The sequence below is a fragment of the Anomaloglossus baeobatrachus genome, chromosome 6 (genome assembly GCF_048569485.1).
Source record: "Anomaloglossus baeobatrachus isolate aAnoBae1 chromosome 6, aAnoBae1.hap1, whole genome shotgun sequence".
Taxonomy (NCBI): Eukaryota; Metazoa; Chordata; class Amphibia; order Anura; family Aromobatidae; genus Anomaloglossus; species Anomaloglossus baeobatrachus.
In genome coordinates, this window is record NC_134358.1 from 307,003,237 (window position 1) to 307,020,708 (window position 17,472).

General features: G+C 47.2%; 1 protein-coding gene across 1 annotated transcript in view; it reads left to right on the plus strand.

The window, feature by feature from the left end:
* The window catches only part of GALNT4 (polypeptide N-acetylgalactosaminyltransferase 4), a 125,029-nt gene that overhangs the window by 89,271 nt on the left and 18,286 nt on the right, over nt 1–17,472 (plus strand). Inside the window, exons 7-10 of the mRNA XM_075314918.1 lie at nt 150–326; nt 2,038–2,169; nt 4,934–5,044; nt 11,242–11,394. Of these exons, the coding sequence (XP_075171033.1) occupies nt 150–326; nt 2,038–2,169; nt 4,934–5,044; nt 11,242–11,394 (573 nt within the window). The remainder of the gene's footprint in view (nt 1–149; nt 327–2,037; nt 2,170–4,933; nt 5,045–11,241; nt 11,395–17,472) is intronic.

Genomic DNA, 17,472 nt, shown 5'->3' on the forward strand with positions numbered 1-17,472 from the left:
TAATAGTGGCACACATTGGGGCTTTGTTTGGTGCATATTTTAGGACATTTTCCATGGAGCGTACATCAAACATAAGCCCAAAAGGCAAGTTGGTCAGAGTCTTAACTTGACTGCATATTATTTATTTCCTATACTTATCACCTTTACAGGTTTGGCAGTGTGGTGGAACTCTTGAGATCCACCCATGTTCCCATGTTGGACATGTTTTTCCCAAAAAAGCCCCTTATGCTAGACCAAATTTCCTACAGAATACTGCTCGTGCTGCTGAAGTGTGGATGGATGGCTATAAGGAGCATTTCTACAACAGAAACCCTCCAGCTAGAAAGGTATGGGGAAATTATTACATGGTTTTCAAATAAAAGTGCACGCTTGTCATCTATCCTTTTCACATGTTTAAACACAATTATCTAAAAATGTGAGTTTATTTAAAGTAGTTTAAACCCTGTGTTGTATTGTAAGGTCGCAGGTTAAAAAGTTGTCAGAGGTTGTCCCTATAGGCCATACATCCTATGTTTTGTAGACTGATGTTACTACTCTTGTAAAAATGTAGATATTTAACTCACTCATCATAGGGAGTTTCACATGTTACACATGAACCTAGTTGGCTGTGTTCACATGCTGCAGCGGCTGTGTTCACATGCTGCAGCTGCAGTGCTTTTTTTTTTTTTTTTTTTTTTTTTTGCCTGAATAACCGTAACATTTTAGAGAACAATTGTTGAAAATTACAGCAAAATGATGCTGTACCGGTACGTCCTTGGCCATATAGCAGTAATCACCAATGGCTACTGCGGTGAGCTGGCAGTGATCCCTTCACATGTCTGCTGATTTGAACAGCTGACCTGTGGGGCTAACAGAAGCGGGTGGATCCGAGATCCACCCGCACCTGCTTTCCACTTAGATTGCGCTGTCAAATGTGAGAGCACAATTTAATTGCCTGCTGCGGAGATCGAGATCGTGCAGCTCTAATCAACAGAAATGAACAAGCGATCAGACTGCTGATCCTTAGAGTCCCCCTAAGGGGACTAGTAAAATAAATAAATAAATGTTGTTGAAAGTTTTTAAAAATATGAAAAAATAAAAACAACTAAAAGTTCATTCAAATCACTCCCCATTCAAAATATAACAGTTAAACATATACATACATTTGGTATTGCCGCGTTCAGAAATGCCCGATGAAAATACAAAATCAATTAATCTGATCGGTACATGGTGTGGCGAAAAAAAAATTTCAAGCACCAAAATTACGGTTTTTGGTTGCCACAATAATTGCATTTTAAAATGCAATAACAGGCGATCAAAACGTAGCAGCTGCACAAAAATGGTACATTAAAAATGTCAGCTCAAGATGCAAAAAATAACTAATCACTGAGCCCCAGATCCCAAAAAATGAGAATGCTATGGGTCTGAGAAAATGGCTCAAAAAGCGCCATCCTTTTTTTGGCCGAACTTCTGAATTTTTTAAGCTTTTCGATAAAAATAAACTTATTCATGTTTGGTATTTGTGATCTCGCACCAACCTGAGGCATCCCACTTACACATCAGTTTTACCATATAGTGAACACTGTGAAAAAAATATCTCAAAAACAATTTTTGCACTTTTTTTTTTTTTTGCAATTTCACAGTACTTGGATTTTTTTTTTCCTGTTTTCAGTATACTATTTTGTAAAACTAATGGTTTCATTCAAAAGTACAACTCATCCCGCAAACAATAAGCCCTCGTATGGCAAAATTGACAGAAAAATAAAGTTACAACTCTCGGAAGAAGGGGAGCAAAAAACAAAAACAGAAAATCGCCCGGGGGTGGAGGGGTTGTCAGAGTAGTGGACAAACCCCCCTGTTAGAATAAAAAACTCTTATACTTTCCTCCAGCGGTGTTGGCACTCGCTCTCCTGGGGCTCATTTGAGGTTGTTACGTCATGCGGACCCTGCGTCCAGTCAGCGCTGGCTTTACTTTAATGAACTTTGGAACGTAAATGGCTCAATAAAACTACTGTAGCATTCAGGGTTAATTTGTTTTCTTTTATTATTTTATACTAGGAAAAATACGGAGATATTTCAGATCGAAAATTACTTCGAGACAAATTGCAGTGTGAGAATTTTGATTGGTACTTGAGACATGTTTTTCCAGATCTACATGTCCCAGAAGATCGTCCTGGCTGGCATGGGGCGGTAGGTATACTCTTTGATATTATGATGTGCTAGTTATAGGATTTATATTAGCAGTGCTCTTAAAACAAAAACATGTCTGGCTGTAGAAATATTAATGACAAAACTGTAAATATGGAATATTGTGACAATTTACTGGAAATGGCCGTATGTGACCTAGACAGCACACTGATACAACATGAAAGTTCACATCAAGGACCCATTCAATGATATGTAAGTTTGGGCCATGGATCCAACTAAACTTCATATGTCTCAGCAAAATAAAAAAAGGACCTGAAAATCGCTAGCAGACCTACATGTCAGATATTTGTGTGCATGTTCAGTTTCTCTATATATTGCTATTCAAGCTCTTTTAGTTGATAGTGTAGAATACACAGTAGTCCATCATGCACAAGCCACTGTCCTACAGAGTTGATCAAAAAGAACACAAAAACCCTATAAGGCACTTGCCAATTGCCTCTTATTAGGTGGAAAAAGTCATTCCTTCCTCTAAGACTATGTGCCCACGCTGCGGAAATTCCACAGATTTTTCAACAATCTGCAGCACAGCTACTCCCCAGCCATTTTTATGGCATTTGGGAACTGCTGTGCCCCATTTTTTTCCGCAGCGGAAATAATGCGGATTTCCCTGCGGAAAAATCAGCAGCATGGGAATTATTACTACGGACTTCTCCGCAGGGTCCCATATACTTACCTGCCTTGATAGAAGACAACAATGTCACTTTCTCCGTCCAGTGCACAGGAGCGCGGTCGATCCAGGTACAGGAAGGAAGAGGTGGGCGGGGCCTGCACGAGCTCCGGTCATGTGACAGCCGGAGCTAGTGCAGGCCCGCCCACCTTCTCCAGCACAGTGCACCAGACGTTGACAGAGTGACCCGGCCGCCGGAAAGCGAGGTGCTGCATGATGGAGGTAAGTAATATGAACGCCCCTGTGGAGACACGGGGCTCAGTGGGTGCTCTCGTCAACTAAAACCCACCGCCTTTAGAAAGACAGCGTGGCTCAGGGCTCATCCCAACTGAACGCCGGCCTTCTTAACCGTGGGCGTAACACTACTCAGACAACACAGGGTGAGGGAACCACAATAATTAGACTTTATTGTATCCCCAAACAATTAACGGCACATAACACATAACCAGCAAAACACAAATGTAACAGGCAACAGAGTTTCACCCTTTCGCTGGCTCACCGGGGATTTAGAATGTCCATGTCTCAGAGCTTCCAGGGCCACTTGCTCCAATCTGGCAGCACCCCGCTTTTGGCGGGCACCCACCGAGAAAGGAATAGCGCCAGATTTAGGAAGCTGTGTGAGGTCTGCAAAGTCTGTACCAGGTGACTGAACTGTCCCAACCTGAGTGTCCTCCTTAGGTAGTCCTGGTAGGATGTTACAATCCTGGCAGCCGGAGTCGAAATCCCTAGGCTGTGGATATGGTCTCCAACCGGAACCGGAGTCCCTAGATTGAAGCCATAAGATATCCTGATCCTGTAGTCAGCTCCTGAGAGCTTAGACTGGATCCATCAGCATCCATTAACAACCTGGTGGCTTAAAGAAGTCCCTTTTATAGCCACAGCCTTCCACTTAGATACACTACATCCTCATCGATTGGTTGGACAAGAGCGCCTCTCCCATTGGATGAATCTCAAGCTGCATGGACAATGTTCATCCAAATGATGTCTACAGAAAGACTGAGGGTATACATGTAATCTGGGAGTCACCGACTAGACAATGGCTACTAAGGTAATCACATTAGCAATACACAACTACAATACAATGATTACTGGAAAAGTCTGGAGAAGCAATACGTCTGGCTTTCAGTGGCCAACACAATTCCATGAGTCCAAAAGAGTCTTGTAAAAAGAATGAGGGACTTATCCCCCATCTATAAACAATCTATCATCCTGTCTGGCTGAATGTTAAGAAACTTTAACCCATGAGAGTCCATGTCGTCACAGCCTCGATCACTGCAGCACTTGTTCTGCATTGAGGATGCAGTGCCGAAGCCATGGTACTGTATCCTCAATGCAGAACGCCCGCACCATATCCGCAGGACATTCCGCTGTACATCCGCAGCATGGAAACAGACAGAAGTTGTGCAGCGGATTTCTGGGAGCACCTGCGGATATAACCGCATGACACTGTCCCCGTGGGCACATAGCCTTATAGCGATCATTGTAAAATCTGAGATAAATAACCCATGCCCATGCATCTAGTTGCCCTTAATTACAACTTTTTTGAAAGACGTCTTGGGCTTTCTAGACCCCATTAAAAATTGTAATTTTCACAACATCGTGTCATAGAGCTCCATAGTCCCACTGCTCTTAGAGTAGAGTTCCTATCTGTGATGACTTCTGGTGGCTTCATTTTCTATCACAGCTGCTCCTGTCTGTTTTCGGTGATTTGTGACCTTCTGGCAGTTCCAGTATTTCATGAAACGCACCATAGGTCACAACTCAATGAATCTCTATGGGAAATTCGTTTTGGCTCTCATTGGCAGCTTGTGACATAAGTTCTGATTTTGGCCATTCAGAAGTTACAGTCACACTCCAGTCAAATAGCACAGCGGACTGGAGCGACTCCAAAAAAGTATGAATGTGCCAGAAGGTTAGTATAATACTAGAGACAGAGGACTTACATTTAAGACACCACTCCAGCCCTGAAAAAATTTACTGTCCACCAATATCCCTCGTTCTGTTTTATTTGGTTATACCATTGCTGGTTAAATGTAAAAATTTCATTTAAAATAGAATAATATTTAATTTATTCTTCAGATCCGCAGCATGGGCATAACATCCGAATGTTTAGATTACAATGCACCAGACCATAACCCCACTGGAGCTCATCTATCACTGTTTGGATGTCATGGACAAGGTGGCAATCAGGTATATTTGTGTCATGTATAGAAGATTTATCACATTCATAATATGTAAAACGTGATGTGCTGGCAATGTAATGTGAAAAAACAAGGGATTCTCACAAGTATGTGTGTATGGTGTATGTTACATATAAAAGATGGTGTGTTACTTACTAAAGGGGTCTTCTGGAGAGATACATTTTTGCACTGTCCCTGCCCTCATACACTATGAAGCTGAGCTGGCCACTGCAGTTCTAATATCTTTAGATCACTTGTAAATCAATAAAATAGGAGTTGCTCCTCACCCCTCCCATATGGGACGTTACATCACCTACCTGTGTAAAGCTCCGTAGTTCAGCAGAGAACAGGGGGGCGGGGCGGGTAGGAAGAGCATAGAGCCGGCAGCCATGCCTCCGCTACTCCCCCTGTTCTTTGATGCACCCTGGTCTGTGACGTAACGTCCCATACAGGAGGGGTGAGGAGCAGCTACTATTTTATTGATTTACAAGTGATCTAAAGATACTAGGACTGCAGTGGCCAGCTCAGCTTAATACTGTATGAGGGCAGGGACAGTACAAAATTTTTCTTCCGTTTGATAGGTTTCCCTAGTTAGGAAGTACTGGAAAAGTTAGGTAAGAGCTCAGAGTTCCACTTAGCTTGTGGATCCCCCAGCTCTCCCGACGCGTTTCACCCCCCCTAACGCAGTACAGGGGATCATCAGGGGATCTAAAAGAATCACTCCTTGGAAAGAAGGACACCTGAAATAAATGATGAACAAAAATAAATATAAATATGTATGGTTTTTAGAGACTGCATTCTTTGTAGGGTTAGATCACTCAGAGTAACTTACAAGGTAGTTGATCCTTGTGGTTGAGTGCTTGTATCCTTTTTAAAGATAGTCATCTAACTATTATCTCGTGTCCAAAAAGTAATTACGGCTTTCCATTAATTAGTACCTGCATATTAAAAAGGACATGAGTATACACTGTATAGTATATTGTGCAATATTACTCATAAAACTTATACAGTTAGAGAGTATCCCATCGGCACAAACTATGTGTCTGGTACCTGGACTAACTGGAGTTGTATATTCACAGGTTGTGAGCTGGTCTGTTGTAAACAGGGAGTTCATGTCCACTCCTATTATTCAAGTTTAAAAATGTGTCCGGGTCATGTTGAGGTCCTGTATAAAATATGGCATGCTTAAAAATATATCCCGCCTCCCAGGTTCATGCTTTCATGAGGGCACATTAGTAGATGAATGTTACCTTTTGATGGCCAGAATAAGTAATTTCTATCCTAGAGGGATAAAGGAGATGCAGCTCCTCAGGATGTGCCTGACCACTGGTATTGCCTGCAAGAGAAGGTATAGTAGTGTGCTAATTAGCCTAGTAAGGATACTGTGCCTCCATAACCAGTACATCTAGGGTAATGAGGTGGTTGTGCGCACGTTGCGTAAATTCATGCAGTTACGCTGCGCTTTGCAGCGCAGCGTAACTGCATGCGTCCTGCGTCCCCTGCACAGTCTATGGAGATTGTGCAGGGGCCGTGCGCACGTGGCGTTTAAGAGCGCAGCGCTTCGGCTACTGCCGAAGCGCTGCGCAAAAAGAAGTGACATGTCACTTCTTTCCTGCGCTTTGCCGGCAGCTCCTGCTCTGTCTATGGCAGGAGCTGCAGGCAGAGCGCATGGAATCGGCGCTCACTACGGACATTTCTGCAGCGATCTAAAGCGCACATGTGCTCTTCAGATCGCTGCAGAAATTTCTGCAGGGCTTGTACGCAACGTGCGCACATAGCCTAAGGATGAAAATATATGTAGACAAGATAACAGGTAAGGGGGGGGACCCCTTGCTGCCTGACTTCAAGGTGTACAAAGTCGATTAGTTCTTTCTCCTGTAATACCAATTAGTATACCCTTTAATAGGGCTAGCTTCGTAACGCTTAATATATGCATTAGATTCAGCACAGGACCATATACAGTCATACATTTGGGATGGTGTATTCTACCTGTAAGGAGACGAAAGGAGGGCAAACAGAGGCCTATCATGGGATTGTAGAGGTGTACAGATTCCAGGTATATATTTCCTGTAAAGAATAGACAAATATGTAACGGTGTACAGTGTTCCTATACCATATTTTCTTCATATTTAGAATCCATAGACAGTTCTAATGGAGCATAAGGCAGATACTTATATGTAGAGATGGGGCATGAATCCCAGGTTAATTCAATCTGCAAAAATGTGTACTGCTCCTGACACATACAGACCAATCTAGTGTCTGTCATATAATGATCACTAGGAGTATTTCTAATTGCCAGCACAGTAGAAAGTATCACACTAAGTGCTGTTAGGAATATATGTATGTAAGCACTATTGGTATCAAGCGGCAAACAGATCACTTACCTACAAGTGAGCTCAACCAGCAAGGACTGTTAGTCCCGAGTGGCTACCACTCTATGCACACTGGGAGCCCACGGTCTGAGGGTGCCAGAGGAGTCGCCACGTCCGCTAGTCCCTTTCCCGTCCGAACCGCTAGTGAGTCTATGAGGTTTTTAAACGCTGCCCAGGCAGGAGTAAATGTCCCGCCCGCAGACCGGATGTGCCCCGTTGGCCGGATGTGACGTCTCAATGTGCGTCACATGCACTCCTCGCATATCATGTGACCTCCACGGGGTGGTACCAATGGGTGTGTATAATCGCGCTCTGGAGCGCATATGCGTTCCATGTGGGGGCGGTGTTACTACAACATGGGGGCGGACGTAATGGTCGTGGAACGCAAGCTTGCGTTCCATGGAGTGCTCATAGTCACTTATGTAGGGGCATTATTAAACGATGCACCTCCATCACTGATGCATTGCAGGGTGCAACCACGTATCAGGTGATGGTTGCTATGTTACAGGCAAATCCGTGCCGTACTGCGTTACTCCCAATGAGGTGCAAAGGGGGCTGGTTGGTTTATAGCATTTACTCTGCACGAGTCAGCAGCCACACAGGCTAAAGGGTGCATAACCCAGTGCTAGTATATATATTGGGGTAGTAACAGAAAGTACTCATAATATGGAGGTCTAGGACGCCCCTAGATAATATTGGGTCTCATGAACAGGGGGAGGGGGGCATTAGGGGATGTGCTGAATAAAGGTAGAGGATAATCTAATAGTAAATTCCCGTGCTTATAGTGATTTGCCAGGTACAGTAACACATGTTAATTTGCTGAGCACTACTAAAATATTAATTATAGTGATTTAAGTGGGATAATGGAAGAAGGATGGAGAACTGCTGCCTTTTAGGGACCCAGACAAGAGCCATAACTCCTACCAGGATGAAAACATAAGCCGTATTATGGACTTACTCTCAGATTGCAATCTCATATCAATAAAGGTTATTTAGTAGCGCACAGGCACCCGGCCGCTGCCCGCACACAGGCACCCGGCCGCTGCCCGTACACAGCACCCGGCCGCTACCCGCACACAACACCCGGCCGCTACCCGCACACAACACCCGGCCGCTACCCGCACACAACACCCGGCCGCTGCCCGCACACAGCCGCCGACCGCCGCCTGCACAGAGCCGCCGACCGCCGCCTGCACACAGCACACAGCCGCCGCCCGCACACAGCCGCCGACCGCCGCCTGCACACAGCACCCAGCCGCCGACCGCCGCGTGCACACGGCCGCCGACCGCCGCCTGGACACAGCCGCCGCCCGCACACAGCACCCGGCCGCCGACCGCCGCCTGGACACAGCCGCCGCCCACACACAGCACCCGACCGCCGCCTGGACACAGCCGCCGCCCGCACACAGCACCCGACCGCCGCCTGCACACAGCCGCCGCCCACACACAGCACACGGCCGCTGCCCGCACACAGACGCCGCCCGCACACAGCACCCGGCTGCCGGCCGCACACAGCACCCGACTGCCGACTGCACACAGCCACGGGTACCCGGCTGCCACCGCACGTAAGCACAGGTACCCGGCCGCTTGCACGCAGCCACAGGCACCCGGCCGCCCGATCAAAACACATACAGGACCCCCAGGTACTGCTATATTCGCTTTATAAGACGCACCCCCCATTTTCCTCTCAAATTTTTGGGAGGAAAAGTGCGTCTTATAAAGCGAAAAATACGGTATATATATTTATTTTTGTTCATCATTTATTTCAGGTGTCCTTCTTTCCAAGGAGTGATTCTTTTAGATCCCCTGATGATCCCCTGTACTGCGTTAGGGGGGGTGAAACGCGTCGGGAGAGCTGGGGGATCGACAAGCTAAGTGGAACTCTGAGCTCTTACCTAACTTTTCCAGTACTTCCTAACTAGGGAAACCTATCAAACGGAAGAACCCTGGACATCTAACGCTTATTGTCTTTTTTGTCTATGGTTCTATTTGTATATATGTACTACACTCTAAATCACGTTAGTTTTGGTGGTGGTTGCCCCCGCTAGTGGGTAGCAAGGACGGTGAGGCTGACGTACATCTATAGCGTAAAAATAGGCTCAATTAAGTGAAGATTTCTAACTATAGCCAAGGGGGATAGTCACAGCATATATCTATCAGCATTACTCTGACAGTGACTAACCAACGCCTTCACTTTATCCTCTCTCAGAAACATTGTCTGGGGTTGTCCTCAGGCGAGGGGACTGTTTGTTTGACACCTGCACTTTATTTTTATGCCTTTATGTGATCTGAAATATATTAATGGGAAGAACAATACAATTGTTCTGTTTTAACAATTTCTAATAAAACGATTTTATGAGAGTAGACCTAATAGTGGTATTCTTAGTTAATTACTACCTCTATATATTTTTCCAGTGGTTTAAGATGTTTATTGTGTATATACATGTGATCATTCACATTGGGTAGAAGTATAGTTAGAATAACTTCTGTTTGCTCTTAGTAGTGGTGCTGTTCTGCTTACTGCAGGGGTAGCTTTGGCTCGGTGGATGCCTGTAGGACTATCATGCTGTAGAGCAGCGGCAATGATAAAAGGGTTGTAGAAGACCCTAAACACTTATCTGGTCTCATCCAAACACAGTACCATAACTGTATGCCGTTTAGCCTTACATACTTCAGTGAAGCTGCACATTAATGCACAAAACACCCGAAGGACGATGGGCGGCGATATTTCAGGGAGAAAGCAGACAACTTTTTATTATCCTGTGTAACCCCTATGACCATGTTTAATATAATAACTTAACGCATTAAAATGGCAAACAAATTGTTTTAAAGAACTGAGAATCCTCAGTGGTTGATACCTTTTTAATGGTTAACTGAAAAGATGGTAATATATAGCAGCTTTCGAGACTACTCCGGTCTCTTCATCAGGCTCAGTATAACACAAAATCTGAAGAGTCACATATTTATACACAACAGGCTATAGAATGGAGCAGTAAATAATAGGACAAGTTATGTGAAGCAGAACGATCAGTATGGGAAGGGGACAATCAGTTGTAGCAGTAAATATTGCCACAGTTCATAGATAAGGAGTGTGAAAGTTTTATTGACCTCTGATTGAGGTCTGGTCCAGAGCTGTGATGCCCCCAGATGGTCTGAGGAGCACATTTCTTAATTGATGTAAAACAACATAAATCAATGTGACACCACTCTGGACCAGACCTCAATCAGAGGACAGTAAAACTTTCACGCTCCTTATCTATGAACTGCTGCAATATTTACTGCCACACCTGATTGTCCCCTTGTCATGCTGATAGTTCTGCTTCACATAACTTGTCTTATTTACTGCATTATTCCATGTCCTGTTATGTATAAATATTTGACTCTTCACATTTTGTGTTATACTGATGAAGAGACCTGAGTAGTCTCGAAAGCTGCTATATATTACCATCTTTTCAGTTAGCCATTAAAAGGTATCAACCACTGAGGACTCTCAGTTCTTTTAAACAATTTTTTTTTATCTCTACTGGCAAACACGGTAGAAAGATATATTTTACCTGTATTTAAATGGCAAAGAATTGTCAAGGGTTTAGTGTAGTTAAAACCAGTGATTTCCAACTCCCATCTTGCAGAGATATTATATACTGCAATGACTTGTGTCATACAGAAACGTTATTGAATGTTTTATATATGGACGGAGTATTGGTCTGGTTCATCTTTGTGTCTTTTGGGGAAAATAAAATGAAGCAGTTTCCCAAACAATCTTTCTTTGTCAGGATAATGGTATTTTCCATTTTACAGCCAAACTGATGACGTGTCCATGTACAATTTCTTTCAGTTTTTTGAATACACAACAAATCGTGAGATTCGCTTTAATTCAGTCACTGAACTTTGTGCAGAAGTCCCAGAACACCAGACTTATGTTGGGATGAGACACTGTCCTAAAGATGGTGGTCTTATGCCTCAAAACATTATTTGGGAGTTTCGACTTGTAAGTACTGCTAATAATTCTGCTTATTTACTATTTTTCTGTAATGTTTGTGTAAACGAGAATAGCTAGCTGTTTGCTTATTCTCCTATTTTAATGTAACATTTAATTGTATTATTTTACCCACATTTTAAAATCTTGGGTTTTTTTGAGTGTTACAAGCGTATCAATCACCAGTATTTTCCTATATAACCTAAAGCTAATGCTATACTGGCACTATCATCCTGATTATCTACATACATTTAGTTGTCAGCTCAGATGTATAGGTTTCGAAACACAAGCAAGTAAAGTTTGTAAAATGAGCAGCATTTTGAATGACAGCATCTGCCGATCAGCTGATGGCTGGGGTGGTTATTCATAGTGATTCCCGCCCCCCTGTCTATCCATCTTCCACCTGTTAGTAAAATGATTCTATAATAGAATTAGCATAAATAAGTGCTAGAAGGACCTGTGCTGATGTCATACCCATATGACCAGGAGGGGTGGGACCTCAGCCAACATAGCTGATACCAGGAAGCAACATTATTTCTTTTTCGCTCCTAATTGGGAGACCCAGACAATTGGGTGTATAGCTACTGCCTCCGGAGGCCGCACAAAGTACTACACTTAAAAGTGTAAGGCCCCTCCCCTTCTGGCTATACACCCCCCCGTGGGAGCACGGGTCCTTCAGTTTTTTGCTTTGTGCGAAGGAGGTCAGACACGCACGCATAGCTCCACTGTTTAGTCAGCAGCAGCTGCTGACTATGTCGGATGGAAGAAAAGAGGACCCATACAAGGGTCCCCAGCATGCTCCCTTCTCACCCCACTTTCTGTCGGTGGTGCTTGTTAAGGTTGAGGTACCCATTGCGGGTACGGAGGCTGGAGCCCACATGCTGATTCCTTCCCCATCCCCATTAGGGCTCTGGGCGAAGTGGGATTTTACCGGTCTCCAGGCACAGAGACCGTGCTCCATCCGCAGCCCCTGGAGAAGCCGCTGGATTTGGAGCTGAGTATCGTCAGGGACATGGCCCTGCTCCGTCAAGGTACTCTGTGTCCCCGTGCATACGCGCGCACACCGCAGCATTGCTGGGTGTGTTAGTGCGCCGGGGACAACAGCGCTGCTGCGCTTGTGCCATTTCCTCACTTCAGCTTAGCTGAGTGGGTAGACTCAGGGAGAACGGTCGCGCCGGCCGCTGGGACTGCGACGCGGCTGGGACTTGTGGTGCGCCGGGGACTTCCGCGCTGGCCGTGCATATATCACGGCCGCGCTTATTACTACAGTCCCCGGCTTTTGCGGCCTAGTTCGTTCGTTCCCGCCTCTGCACCTGCCAGTCAGGAGGAGGGCGGGACGCTGTACAGAGCATCAGCGCTGAGGGCTGGAGTCGTTTTTACATACTCCAGCCCTCACACCAGGCACAGTAGGACGCAGTTTCCCGCTCTTTGTTTGTGGCACGCCCACGGTCCGCCCCTCTTCACAGAACGCCGGCAGCCATTCCTGCCTGCACGCTGAGCTGCAGAGGGGAGACGGGGAGACCCAGACACGGGATTCTACGGCCTCATACCCGCTGTTCAGCGGGCGGTAAGCAGCCCTCAAGGGCTCACCCCCACTTGTGCCGTTTGTATACTGAGTATTTTGTGTTTGCAAATACTTTGTACTGTACGGTCGCTGGTGATTCTCGGCTATATACCCTCCTAGATTACAAGGAGGCAACAGCATGTCGTCCGCAAAACGCAAGGGTGCCAAGGCACAGACATTATATGCTGCCTGTACCGCATGTGGGGCTGCTCTACCGGCAGGTTCCACTGACCCCCATTGTGTGCAGTGCTCGGCCCCTGTGCAACTTGCACAGCCAGGGCCTCTGCTGGACGTGACCCAGAGTGTACCACCTGTGAATGCTGTCCAGGTGACAGGAACGGAGTTTGCAGCTTTTGCTGACAGATTGTCTATGACCATGTCAAAGATTCTTGAAACATTGCAGTCTAGACCAGTAACTCAGACCATGGACACTGTGGCATCATTGCTCCCTGGTCCCCCTCAGCTGGAACACTTCCAAGCTCCGGGGGTGTCACATGCACCCCAGGGTGACGATTCTGACTCGGACGACAGTCCCAGACAACCTAAGCGGGCTCGTTATGAGGGGCCCTCAATTTCGTCTCACTGGTCAGGATCCCAGCGGGACGAATCTATGGGTGATGAGGCGGATGTAACTGATCAAGATTCTGATCCTGGGTCCGCTCTCAATCTGGATACACCGGATGGTGACGCCATAGTGAATGATCTTATAGCGTCCATCAATAGGATGTTAGATATTTCTCCGCCAGCTCCTACTGAGGAGGAGGCAGCTTCACAGCAGGAGAAATTCCATTTCAGATATCCCAAGCGTAAATTAAGCACTTTTCTGGACCACGCTGACTTTAGAGATGCAATCCAGAAACACCACGCTTATCCTGAGAAGCGGTTTTCTAAACGGCTTAAAGATACACGCTATCCTTTTCCCCCTGACGTGGTCAAGGGTTGGACCCAGTGTCCCAAGGTGGACCCTCCAATCTCCAGGCTTGCAGCTAGATCCTTAGTTGCAGTAGAAGATGGAGCGGCACTTAAAGATGCCACTGACAGGCAGATGGAGCTCTGGCTGAAATCCATCTATGAAGCTATTGGAGCGTCGTTGGCGCCAGCTTTCGCAGCCGTATGGGCACTCCAAGCTATTTCAGCTGGGCTTATACAAGTCGACTCGGTCACACGTACATCTGCCCCGCAGGTGGCACCATTGACCTCTCAAATGTCTGCATTTGCGTCTTACGCGATTAATGCTGTCCTGGACTCTACGAGCCGTACGGCGGTGGCGTCAGCCAACTCCGTGGTTTTGCGCAGAGCCCTGTGGTTGAGAGAATGGAAAGCAGATTCTGCTTCCAAGAAGTGCTTAACCAGTTTGCCCTTTTCTCGTGACCGATTGTTTGGGGAGCGTTTGGATGAAATCATTAAACACTCCAAGGGTAAGGACTCATCCTTACCTCAACACAGACAAAACAAGCCCCAACAAAGGAGGGGTCAGTCTGGTTTTCGGTCCTTTCGAGGCTCAGGCAGGTCCCAATTCTCCTCGTCCAAGAGGACTCAAAAGGATCAGAGAGGCTCAGATTCTTGGCGGACGCAGTCACGCCCAAAAAAGACAGCAGGAAGAACCGTTACCAAGACGGCTTCCTCATGACTTTCAGCCTCCTCTCTCCGCATCCTCGGTCGGTGGCAGGCTCTCCCGCTTTGGCGGCATTTGGCTGTCACGGGTCAAAGACCGTTGGGTGAGGGACATTCTGTCTCACGGGTACAGGATAGAGTTCAGCTCTCGTCCTCCAACTCGTTTCTTCAGAACTTCCCCACCGCCCGACCGAGCCGATGCTCTGCTGCAGGCGGTGGCCGCTCTAAAGGCGGAAGGAGTGGTGACTTCCGTTCCTCTTCAGGAACAAGGTCACGGTTTTTACTCCAATCTGTTTGTGGTGCCAAAGAAGGACGGGTCCTTTCGGCCCGTCCTGGATCTAAAGTTGCTCAACAAACACGTAAAAACCAGGAGGTTCCGGATGGAATCTCTCCGCTCCGTCATAGCCTCAATGTCTCAAGGAGATTTCTTAGCATCAATAGACATCAAGGATGCTTATCTTCACGTGCCGATTGCGCCAGAGCATCAGCGTTTTCTACGCTTCGTTATAGAAAGCGAACACCTGCAGTTCGTAGCGTTACCTTTCGGGCTGGCAACAGCCCCTCGGGTCTTCACCAAGGTCATGGCAGCAGTAGTAGCTGTCCTGCACTCGCAGGGTCACTCCGTGATCCCGTATTTGGACGATCTACTTATAAAGGCACCCTCTCAAGAGGCATGCCAACACAGTCTGAACGTGGCACTGAAGACTCTCCAGAGTTTCGGGTGGATTATCAACTTTTCAAAGTCAAATCTAACCCCGACCCAATCACTAACATATCTTGGCATGGAGTTTCATACTCTCTCAGCGATAGTGAAGCTTCCACTGGACAAGCAGTGCTCTCTGCAGACAGGGGTGCAATCTCTCCTGCAGAACCAGTCCCACTCCTTGAGGCGCCTCATGCATTTCCTAGGGAAGATGGTGGCAGCAATGGAAGCAGTCCCTTTCGCGCAGTTTCATCTGCGCCCTCTACAATGGGACATTCTCCGCCAATGGGACGGGAAGTCGACGTCCCTCGACAGGGATGTCTCCCTCTCTCAGGCAACCAAGGACTCTCTCCGATGGTGGCTTCTTCCCACCTCATTGTCAAAAGGAAAGTCGTTCCTACCCCCATCCTGGGCGGTGGTCACGACAGATGCGAGCCTATCAGGGTGGGGAGCAGTGTTTCTTCACCACAGGGCTCAGGGTACGTGGACTCAGAGAGAGTCCACCCTTCAGATCAATGTTCTGGAAATCAGAGCAGTCTATCTTGCTCTGCGAGCCTTCCAACAGTGGCTGGAGGGCAAGCAGATCCGGATTCAGTCGGACAATTCCACAGCGGTGGCGTACATCAACCACCAAGGGGGAACACGCAGTCGACAAGCCTTTCAAGAAGTCCGGCGGATTCTGACGTGGGTGGAAAACACAGCATCCACCATATCCGCAGTTCACATCCCAGGCGTGGAAAACTGGGAAGCAGACTTTCTCAGTCGCCAGGGCATGGACGCAGGGGAATGGTCCCTTCACCCGGACGTGTTTCAGGAGATCTGTCGCCGCTGGGGGATGCCGGACGTCGACCTGATGGCGTCACGGCACAACAACAAGGTCCCGGTTTTCATGGCACGGTCTCACGATCACCGAGCTCTGGCGGCAGACGCCTTAGTTCAGGATTGGTCGCAGTTCCGACTACCTTATGTGTTCCCACCTCTGGCATTGTTGCCCAGAGTGATCCGCAAAATCAGGTCCGACTGCCGTTGCGCCATTCTCGTCGCTCCAGACTGGCCAAGGAGGTCGTGGTACCCGGATCTGTGGCATCTCACGGTAGGACAACCGTGGGCGCTACCAGGCCGTCCAGACTTGCTGTCTCAAGGGCCGTTTTTCCATCTGAATTCTGCGGCCCTGAACCTGACTGTGTGGCCATTGAGTCCTGGATCCTAGGGACCTCAGGTTTATCTCATGATGTTGTTGCCACCATGAGACAGGCTAGGAAACCATCCTCCGCCAAGATCTACCACAGAACGTGGAAGATATTCTTATCTTGGTGCTCTGCTCAGGGAGTTTCTCCCTGGCCATTTGCATTGCCTATTTTTCTTTCCTTCCTGCAGTCTGGGTTGGAAAAAGGTTTGTCGCTTAGCTCCCTTAAAGGACAAGTCTCTGCGCTATCCGTATTCTTTCAGAAGCGCCTGGCGCGACTTCCTAAGGTACGCACGTTCCTGCAAGGGGTTTGTCATCTCATTCCCCCTTACAAGCGGCCATTGGAACCCTGGGATCTGAACAAGGTTCTGATTGCTCTCCAGAAGCCACCTTTCGAGCCTATGAAGGAGATTTCCTTTTCTCGGCTTTCACAGAAAGTGGCTTTTCTGGTGGCGGTCACGTCTCTTCGGAGAGTGTCAGAGCTGGCGGCGTTATCTTGCAAATCTCCCTTCCTGGTGTTTCACCAAGACAAGGTAGTACTGCGTCCAATTCCAGAGTTTCTTCCCAAGGTGGTATCTTCCTTTCATCTCAATCAGGATATCACTTTACCATCTTTGTGTCCGCATCCAGTTCACCAATTTGAAAAGGGTTTACATCTGTTGGACCTGGTGAGAGCACTCAGGATCTACATTTCCCGCACGGCGTCTCTGCGCCGTTCGGATGCACTCTTTATCCTGGTCGCTGGTCAGCATAAAGGGTCGCAAGCTTCCAAATCCACCCTTGCGCGGTGGATCAAGGAACCAATTCTTCACGCCTACCGTTCTGCTGGGCTTCCGACTCCTTCTGGACTGAAGGCCCATTCTACCAGAGCCGTGGGTGCGTCCTGGGCATTACGGCATCAGGCTACGGCTCAGCAGGTGTGCCAGGCGGCTACCTGGTCGAGTCTGCACACTTTTACCAAGCATTATCAGGTGCATACCTACGCTTCGGCGGATGCCAGCCTAGGTAGACAAGTCCTGCAGG